General features: G+C 40.4%; 2 protein-coding genes across 2 annotated transcripts; one reads left to right on the plus strand and one right to left on the minus strand.

The window, feature by feature from the left end:
• The first annotated feature begins 206 nt into the window (after positions 1–206).
• On the plus strand, positions 207–3,903 carry LOC123391362 (olfactory receptor 18-like). The gene is made up of 2 exons (XM_045077762.1): positions 207–216; positions 2,897–3,903. Exons 1-2 carry the CDS (start codon positions 207–209, stop codon positions 3,901–3,903), a joined length of 1,017 nt encoding a protein of 338 aa, XP_044933697.1.
• A 5,255-nt stretch (positions 3,904–9,158) lies between these two features.
• On the minus strand, positions 9,159–10,091 carry LOC123393260 (olfactory receptor 7D4-like). The gene has a single exon (XM_045084715.1). The coding sequence runs from the start codon at positions 10,089–10,091 to the stop codon at positions 9,159–9,161; it is 933 nt and encodes a 310-aa protein (XP_044940650.1).
• Between the last annotated feature and the right edge of the window lie 267 nt (positions 10,092–10,358).

Genomic DNA, 10,358 nt, shown 5'->3' on the forward strand with positions numbered 1-10,358 from the left:
CTAGGGAGATATGGGGTCAGGATATTAGATTCCATTCTTAGTCAAGAAATAAAAAACTGTGCCATGATTATATTAACAATTTTGGAAAAGACCTCTGGACTTCTGCTTAAACTCTTTAAAGTGCAGGGAAACAGAACAAAGTCAGTTCATACACCTCAGAGACCCACCACTTAATTCTGAATCTTATCTCCTCTACCTTCATCTATATGACACTGGGTGAGTTCTTAATGTCTTTGAGCCAGTTTATTCAACTGTAATGAGCAAGAATTAAGATGAGCACTGAACATGTGATTAAATATGGTATATGCATATAATAAGGATAAGTTAAGTTTTAGGTAATGTGGTTGTTATTGTCATTATCAAGGCTAAGCACCATCTATCCAACTAAAATATCCTGTGATTAGAAGTTTCAGTTTTCTCTAGATCCTGAAAGAACTTTTTTTTTTGGTCCTTATGTAGGTAGATACTGAGTGTTTGGAGGGAAGCAACTGAATCACAGTCATTTCTGATTTCCCAGAGCTTATACTTTTCTTGGCACAGTGTAGGCTCCAAGAGCACCAGTGATCTCTGTTAAATATTGAATGGACCCTTCTTAGGTTCTCAGAAATGGGACAGAGATAGCATGGGTTCCATGCATTGGGTGCTTTGCTTGCTTCCAATGATGTTCCATAGATCTAGATGAAAAATAAAACAGTGCTTCTCTGTATCTATGCCACACATTTTCTAAGAGACCTATCATTTTCCACTTAACAGACTCTTCAGTTGAAAATTACTGGTGATTTCCATAAAGATGAAAAGAGGAAAAAAAGAGAAATGGAGGCAAACTTACTGCACCGGAGACACATTTAACCATTTCCACCCTCTCTTTTACTTTCTTCTTTCTTTTCTTTTTTTTTTTTTTTTTTTTTAGAGAGGGAGAGGCAGTGGGGACCATTCTTGATCTCTCATACCTGAGATCACAACCTGAGCCAAAATCAAGAGTTGGACATTTAACCAATGGAGTCACCCAGGTGACCCAATTTCTATGCATACTTGAGTGAATCCTGGGACATGGTAGGCTTCTACCTGATAAATAATAAAGTAAAAGCAGAGAGAGTCAATTATCATATGGTTTCACTTATTTGTGGAGCATAACAAAAAGCATGGAGGACATGGGGAGTTAGAGAGGAGAAGGGAGTTGGGGTAAATTGGAAGGGGAGGTGAATCTTGAGAGACTATGGACTCTGAAAAACAATCTGAGGGGTTTGAAGTGGCGGGGGAGTGGGAGGTCGGGGTATCAGGTGTTGGGTATTATAGAGGGCACTGATTGTATGGAGCACTGGGTGTGGTGAAAAAATAATGAATACTGTTATGCTGAAAATAAATAAATTAATTAAAAAAAACTTTCTTAGGATTGAGTTTCACCAATAAACCCACCATTCCAGTAACAATGCCATTCTGATATACAAACCATGAATGAGTATTTATTGGGTTCAAACTTCTTTTAGATGCCACCCATATCTTGATATAGATGATGTTCTCCCTATTTCTAGATGGAGGATAATAGCATGGAGAAGTTGGGGTGTTGGCATATACTCCATGTTTAGTCTGATTCCCATCCCAGGGCTCTGTGCACTCCACCAGTGTAGAATAGTTGTTTTCTTTTCAAGTGTGCTTTAGTTCCAGATGAGCAAACAGAAACAGGACCAAGAATTCCTTCTCTTGGGATTCTGTGAGTTCACCTGTGATTAGGGAAATGGGATAACTGGTTCACCAGGGCCTTTACTACATGAATATTACAGATCATAAGATTTTCTATGAATAGTAATGCATTTTGCAGCCTATTTTGGAAATATGTATAAAAATATTATTCCTTATCCAAGATAGGTACTTTCCCATGTATTTATCATGTAAAGACCATTTGAACACAGACTTTGGGGACCATTCTGATTCTATACCTTGATAATAAAAGCATGATGTTGATTTTGTCTATACCTTCTATTAGAAAAACAACAGGATAATTAATAGTAAAATTGTACATATATTGATTTTTCACAATATTATCATCTTTTAAGTCTATATATTATAGAAATTCTCATATGTAATAAAGAGGTGGGCACAGGAATTTTATTAGGAATATTTTAATAAGGGACATCCAGATGGCTCAGTCAGTTATGTGTCCAACTCTTGATTTTGGCTCAGGTCATGATCTCAGAGTCCTTAGATGGAGCCCCTCATCAGGCTCTGTGCTCAGTGTGAAGCCAGCTTAAGGATCTCTATCTCCCTCTACCTCCTTCTGCTTGTACTCTATTTCTCTGTTTGTCTCAGAATAAATAAATAATTTTTTTTAAAAAAGGAATATTGTAATAAGAAATTAAGAGATAATAAAGTTCATCTGTCAGGTAATACTATGCCACTTTGGAAGTGCTTGAAATAGATGTACATACTCCACAGACACTTAAAACACATTGTTGTGGTGAGAACTCAGGAAACAATATGTATATTATTATAGTATTAAGTAAGTTTTTAAGAAAACTGTTTATGGATGCATAAATCAGTACTAATATTATGGAAACATTGAAAGGAAAATATATCTACCACATTCACCACAGTGTTTGTCTTAGGGCAGCTGAAATGCAGGGGAATGGGATCATGCAGGGAAAGCAAGAAAACTGTTTTTACTGGCAACAAATATGAGTTCTGAAGCCAAGTATAATTAGGCATTTCTATATTTGTATATTTGCATGCTTCTCTAACATTATTTGGCTCAATGTCTTCATAGTGGGTAAATATAGAAACAGGTAAATAGCTCAGACAGCAGTAAGGAAAGAGTTCTAAGAAGAGTTTACAATTGAGAAATGTTGCTGAAGGTACTGGGATGTACGCTGGGAAGCGCAAATTGCTTGAATCAAAATAGGTGCATTTAGCTGGGTGTCTCTATACTTGTTTTGTTTATTCAACACTCTCTTCTCTTTTGAGAGGTGTCCCACCTGCCTGGAACCACAGAATCTAACAGCTGTCTCAGAGTTCCTTCTCCTGGGCCTCTCAGATGATCCAGAACTGGAGCCCATTCTCTTTGGGCTCTTCTTGTCCATGTACCTGGTCACCTTGCTTGGGAACCTGCTCATCATCCTAGCTGTCAGCTCTGACTCCCACCTCCACATGCCCATGTACTTCTTCCTCTCCAACCTGTCCTTGGCTGATATTGGTTTCAGCACCACAACAATCCCCAAGATGCTGGTGAACATTCAAACACACAGCAAGTCTATCACCTATGCAGGCTGCCTAACTCAGGTGTCCTTTTTTTTCCTGTTTGGGTGTTTGGACAACCTGCTCCTGGCTGTGATGGCCTATGACCGGTTTGTGGCCATTTGTCACCCACTGAACTATTCAGTTATCATGAACCCATGCTTCTGTAGCTTGTTGGTCCTGATGTCAGTTTTTGGCAGCCTTTTGGAATCTCAGATTCATTTTTTGATGGTGTCCCAACTCACCTTCTGCACAAATGTGGAAATTCATCATTTCTTTTGTGATGCACCACAACTCTTCCACCTTGCCTGCTCTGATATCTCCATCCACACCATACTAATGTATTTTATTGGTGCTATCTTTGGTGGTGTTCCCCTCTCAGGGATCTTTTGTTCTTATACACGAATTGTTTCCTCCATTCTGAGAATCCCATCCACAGGTGGGAAGTACAAAGCCTTTTCTACCTGTAGCTCCCACCTGTTGATTGTTTGCTTGTTTTATGGAACAGGCCTTGGAGTGTACCTCAGTTCATCTATCTCCCCCTCCCTCCAGAAGGGTGCAGTGGCCTCGGCGATGTACACTGTTGTCACCCCTATGCTGAACCCCTTCATCTACAGCCTGAGGAATAAGGACATCAAGAGGGCACTGTGGGGGATGATCAGCAGAATATTATAATATCAGCATTTGTCTTAGTCTTTCTGGGTTCATAGAACTGGAAAATGCAGAGGTGGGAGCCCAAGTGGGGCTTCATCCCAGGACCTGGAGATCATGACCTGAGCCAAAGGCAGAGTAAACCGTAAACAGCTGAGTCACCCCAGTGCCGCATGTTATTTTCCTTTTTTTTTTCTTAGCAAAAATTAACTCCCTTATTATTATTATTATCTTTTATGAGCACTACAGCAATTTATTTAGCCATAAAGGAGCTTATATACATTCTTTTTTAATTTTTTATTAATTTTCAACATAACGATATTCATTATTTTTTCACCACACCCAGTGCTCCATGCAATCCGTGCCCTCTATAATACCAACCACCTGGTACCCCAACCTCCCACCCTGTACCCCATCAAAACCCTCAGATTGTTTTTCAGAGTCCATAGTCTCTCATGATTCACATCCCCTTCCAATTTACCCCAACTCCCTTTTCCTCTCTAACTCCCCATGTACATTCTTTTTTAAAAATTATTTATTTATTTATTTTTATTTTCAGCATAACAGTATTCCTTGTTTTTCCACCACACCCAGTGACCCAGTGCTCCATGCAATCCATGCCCTCTCTAATACCCACCACCTGGTTCCCCCAGCCTCCCCCCCCGCCCCTTCAAAATCCTCAGATTGATTTTCAGAGTCCTTCCTTCTCTTCTCTAACTCCCCTTGTCCTCCATGCTATTTGTTATGCTCCACAAATAAGTGAAACCATATGAAAATTGACTCTGTCTGCTTGACTTATTTCACTCAGCATAATCTCTTCCAGTCCCGTCCATGTTGCTACAAAAGTTGGGTATTCATCCTTTCTGATGGAGGCACAATACTCCATAGTGTATATGGACCACATCTTCCTTATCCATTTGTCCGTTGAAGGGCATCTTGGTTCTTTCCACCGTTTGGCGACTGTGGCCATTGCTGCTATAAACATTGGGGTACAGATGGCCCTTCTTTTTATGACATCTGTATCTTTGGGGTAATTTCCCAGGAGTGCAATGCAGGGTCATAGGGAAGTTCTACTTTTAATTTCTTGAGGAATCTCCATACTGTCCTCCAGAGAGGCTGCACCAAATTGCATTCCCACCAACAGTGTAAGAGGGTTCCCCTTTCTCCACATCCTCTCCAACACATGTTGTTTCCTGTCTTGCTAATTTTGGCCATTCTAACTGGTGTAAGGTGATATCTCAATGTGGTTTTAATTTGATCTCCCTGGTGGCTAGTGATGATGAACATTTTTTCATGTGTCTGATAGCCATTTGTATGTCTTGATTGGAGAAGTGTCTGTTCATATCTTCTGCCCATTTTTTGATATGTTTGCCTGTTTCATGTGTGTTGAGTTTGAGGAGTTCATTATAGTTCCTGGATATCAACTCTATGGTCAATTAATCTTTGACAAAATAGGTAAAAATATACAGTGGAAACAAGACAGTCTCTTCAATAAATGGTGCTGAGAAAACTGGACAGCTGTTTGTAGAAGAATGAAGCTCGACCAATCTCTTACACCATACACAAAGATAAACTCAAAATGGATAAAAGGCCTTTGGAGACTTATCTTGAAATAAGTTGCTGTGGCTGATATTGAAGAGATTACTGCCTATGTTCTTCTCTAGGATTCTGATGGATTCCTGTCTCATGTTGAGGTCTTTCATCCATTTTGTGTTTATCTTTGTGTACTGTGTAAGAGAATGGTCGAGTATCATTCTTCTACATATAGCTGTCCAGTTTTCCCAGCACCATTTATTGAAGAGACTGTCTTTTTTCCACTGGATATTTTTTCTTGTTTTGTCAAGGATTATTTGCCCTTAGAGTTGAGGGTGCATATCTGGGCTCTCCACTATGTTCCACTGGTCTATCTGTTTGTTTTTAAGCCAGTGCCATGCTGTCTTGGTGATCACAGCTTTGTAATAAGGCTTGAAATCAGATAACGCAATGCCCCCAGTTTTATTTATTTTTATTTCTTTTCAGCATAACTTTGATTCCACACCCCCACTCACCACCATTTGTTAGGAGGATCTAAATCCTACCTTAATGTCCAAAACATCTAATACATTTTTGTGCCTTAATGATCTTGATCATATTTCTTTTAAAGTAGGCTTCCCACCCACCATAGAGTCCAACATGGGGCTTGAACCCACAACCCTGAGATCAAGACCCAAGCTGAGATAAAGAATCAGATGCTCAACTAACTAGGCCTTTCAGAGTCCCATCTTGATCAGATTTCTGGGTGAATAGGATAACTATTGAATTTCCCTCTGAAGCTGAAATGAGACACTATTAATATTGAGTTTGAATAAACAGTTATCAAGTTTCCTGGAACTTCCCTAGGAAAACTGGGGTGTACAATTCCCAAGGAATAGATGGGAGAGTTACTACCAGAACAGAGGTGATCCTAATTTTCCTGATGATTGTCCTTCCTATTCCATCTAATTTCTCCCCAGTTATATCACTAGACACAAAAGGACAAATACTGTATATTTCCACGTATGTAAGAGGCCTATAGTAGTCAAAATCACAGAGACAGAGAGTAGAATGGTGGGAGCCAGCAGCTGGGGGATGGAGAAGGGACATTAGGGTTTAATGGGACAGTTTCAGTTTAATGGGACAGAAAAGTTCTAGAGATGGATGGTAGTGATGGTTGTGAATGTACTTACTACTACTGATCTATACACTGAAAATGGTTAAGGTGGCAAATTTTATGTAATATTTCCACAATTAAAAACAACAACAGGGGCACTTGGGTGACTCATTGTGTTAAAGCATCTGCCTTCAGCTGGGGTCATCATCCCAGGGTCCTGGGTTCTAGCCCCACATCAGGATCTCTGCTCAGATGGAAGCCTGCTTCCCTTCCTCTCTCTGTCTGCCTCTCTGTCTTCTTGTAATATTTGTCTGTCAAATAAATAAATAAAATCTTAAAAAGAACAACAGCAGAGATTATGCTGAGTGAAATAAATCAAGCAGAGAGAGTCAATTATTATATGGTTTCACTTATTTGTGTAGCATAACAAATAGCATGGAGGACATGGGGATATAGAGAGAAGGGAGTTGGGGGAAATTGGAAGGGGAGGTGAACCATGAGAGACTATGGACTCTGAAAAACAATCTGAGGGTTTTGAAGGGGCGGGGGGTGGGAGGTTGGTGTACCAGGTGGTGGGTATTATAGAGGGCATGGATTGCATGGAGCACTGGGTGTGGTGCAAAAACAATGAATACTGTTATGCTGAAAAGAAATAAAAAATAAATTTAAAAAAACAATGAATACTGTTATGCTGAAAAGAAATATAAAATTAAACAACAACAACAACAACAACAAAAACAACAAAGATCTCCTGTCAGAAATAAGGGACATCTTGCTTCAAATGTTGGGTGTTTCTCAGCCCTCTGCAATCAACCACTGTAGGGATCTGCCTTGGCAAGATCATGCCTCCTTCCTGGGGCAAACCACATCTGATAACTGTTTGATTTGGGGGGGGGTAAACATTTATACCCTTTGCCCTAATTCCAGCCAACTCTAAGACATCATCTTAACTCCAGGGCTCCCTGCTGGGTTTGGAGGTCTTTGATAGATTTCAGTTTGGCTTGACTTTTTCCAGTGTTCTTCCTTGTTGTAAAGAATTTGCCAGACAATAAGATTGCCCTCCCCTCTCACAGCAGTCACCAGTTCAGGAGTCTCTAGGTCCACTCTCACATCAGACCAGTTGAATACAAATTTGGAAACTTTTTCACATTCGATGATTTGCTAGAATGATTCAAACTGAGAGGATTGCCTCAGATTTGATGACGAACTAGAATAGCTCATAGAACTCAAGAAGCAGTATACTATGATTGCAGTTTTATTACAGCAAAAAGATACAAATTAGATTCAGCCAAAGGGAGATATACACAATACAAGGTCTAGAACATCCCATATGTGAAGGCTTTTGTTGTCTTCTTTCCTTGGAGTTCAGACCCATTACCTTTTCCTGGGTCGATATCAGTGACAATACTCAAAGACTGTTACCAATCAGGTAGTTCATCTGAGTTCCAGTGTTCAAAAATTTTATTCAGGCTTTGCTATGTAGATATAATTATTTGAATTATGGTGTATATGGCTGAGCTCAATTTCCAGCCTCCTACCTAAGGCTGGGCTGATATCTCTTTCCCCAAAGCTCCAGCCTTTTCATCACATGGCTGGTCTCTTTGGCATGGCCAACACTCATCCTGAGCCATTTCATTAGCCTAAGCTATGAGTTGTGGTCTATGAGGCCCTCCATAAATAGTCAATCACTCCAGATCACTGGGAAATTTCAGGTGTTTAAAAGTTACCCCTGGGAGCTGGGACACTCTCTCTTTAGAGGAAGCCAAATTCCTAACTACACATCTGCCCTTGACCAGTTGTTGATTCCAGGAGCACTGCCTGGTAAACATCCTGTGTGCTAATTGTTTTCTAATTGTCTGCTTCACAAGGAACTCAGTGTGGAACACGTTGTTACTAATAACATTTATTTGAGAAAATTTAAAACCAGTTCCATGGTAGTTGAAATGGCCCATAATATTCTTTGAATTACAAACCCAACACTAAGCTCAGGAATATCAAGGAAAGAAGAGGAATGGGAGCATTCATTCATTCAGTGTCTCCCTGGGGGCAGTAGGGAGGAGGCACCCACTGAAAAGCTGAAGGAGTCTAGAAACCCAAACTCAGAGTTGTTTGGAAATGCTCTCAATAAGCATATGGAGAAAAGTTCAACCTTGCTAATAACCAAATAAATAATTTATCCTTCAGTGTATATAGTCTGTTTGGACTTATAATGTGATCAGAGAAACTGAGATCCTGGATTTATGCTTTATGAGGGCAAAGATTTTTTTTTCCCACTTCACTCCTGTGTTCTAGACACCTACTGCAGCCTTTACTGTAAAGGAACTAGCAAAAGTTATTGATAAAATGCACTATTTCATAATCCTCATGCAACTATTCTGATTAGGTACTTAAATTGGTACTGGATTGGAAATCCAAGCTGAGGTGTAGTAATAGGAAAGTAAAAGGAGGGGATGTGGAGAGTAGGAGTGAGGATAACAGAGCAGTCAACATAAGAGGTTAAGATACATTCAGAAAAGGGACTCACAAAGCAATTCTGAGCAAAATCACTTATGAAGGATGGGTGTAAAACTTAATGTCACCAAGAGGCAGAATTTTTTTAGACCACTGCTGCTGTTCCTGTCAGTTAAAAAACCCAGGACAAGCATTCATATCACTGAACATAGATTGTTCTCCCCAAAACTGTTTGTAGAGCCCTCCTGATGTCCCTGTTCAATAGGGTGTAGACGATGGGGTTCAGCATTGGGGTAACCACAGTGTACATGACCGAGGCAATCATACCCCTCCAGGAAGATGCATCAGAACTGAGATACTCACCAAGGCCTGTCCCATAGAATAAAGAAACCACAGACAGGTGAGATGCACCGATAGAAAATGCATTGTACTTCCCATTAGTTGATGGGATTCTCAGGATGGAGGAGGTGATTAGGGTATAGGAGAAAAGGATCCCAGAGAAGGGAATGACACCAAGAAGGCTAGTTACTATATATAGCAGGACATGATTGACCAATGTGTCTGGGCAGGCAAGTCTGAGAGCCTTAGCAAGTTCACAGTAAAAGAGTGGAATTACCCAGTTGATGCAGAAGGAAAGCTGTAGTATCAACAGACTCTGGGTCAGGGAGTATGACAAGCTGATGAACCAGGACATGAGAACCAGGAGGCCACAGAGCTGTGGGTTCATGATGACTGGGTAGTGCAAGGGGTGGCAGATGGCCACAAGCCGGTCATAGCCCATCCCAGTGAGGAGAAAAGTGTCCATACCTCCAAAAACCATAAAGAAATACATCTGGGTGATGCAGCCTGCATAGCTGATGGATTTGCTCTGTGTTTGGATGTTCATCAGCATCTTAGGGACCATGGTGGAGAAGAAACTTATGTCAGCAAAGGACAAGTTGGAGAAGAAGAAGTACATGGGGGTGTGAAGGTGGGAGTCACAGCTGATGGCCAAGATGATGAGCAGATTCCCAAGTACGGTGACCAGGTCCATGGACAAGTACAGACCAAAGAGAAGGGGTTGAGGCACTGAGTCTTGGGAAAATCCCAGGAGTAAGAATTCTGAAGCACTTGTTTGATTTCTTGCTACCATGTTGCCAACTCATCAGCTAGATGATATAAGCAGGGAATGACTATGAAATAGGCACTAGATAGACTATAGAATCTCTCTACTATTTTTGTTTCTTGGAGTGAAGTGCTGTGCATAATAGCCATAACATTACAAAGTTTAGGAATCCTACATTCTGTTATTCATTCCATGCAACAGTTAATAATGTTGACCAACCCCTGTCCATTGGTCTCTGGGACATTCATTTATCCTATTTATCTAGAATCATCAAATCTAAAAGTTAAGAACACT

Source organism: Mustela putorius, unplaced genomic scaffold, assembly GCF_011764305.1.
Source record: "Mustela putorius furo isolate JIRA1106 unplaced genomic scaffold, ASM1176430v1.1 tig00000095_pilon_pilon_pilon, whole genome shotgun sequence".
Lineage (NCBI taxonomy): Eukaryota > Metazoa > Chordata > Mammalia > Carnivora > Mustelidae > Mustela > Mustela putorius.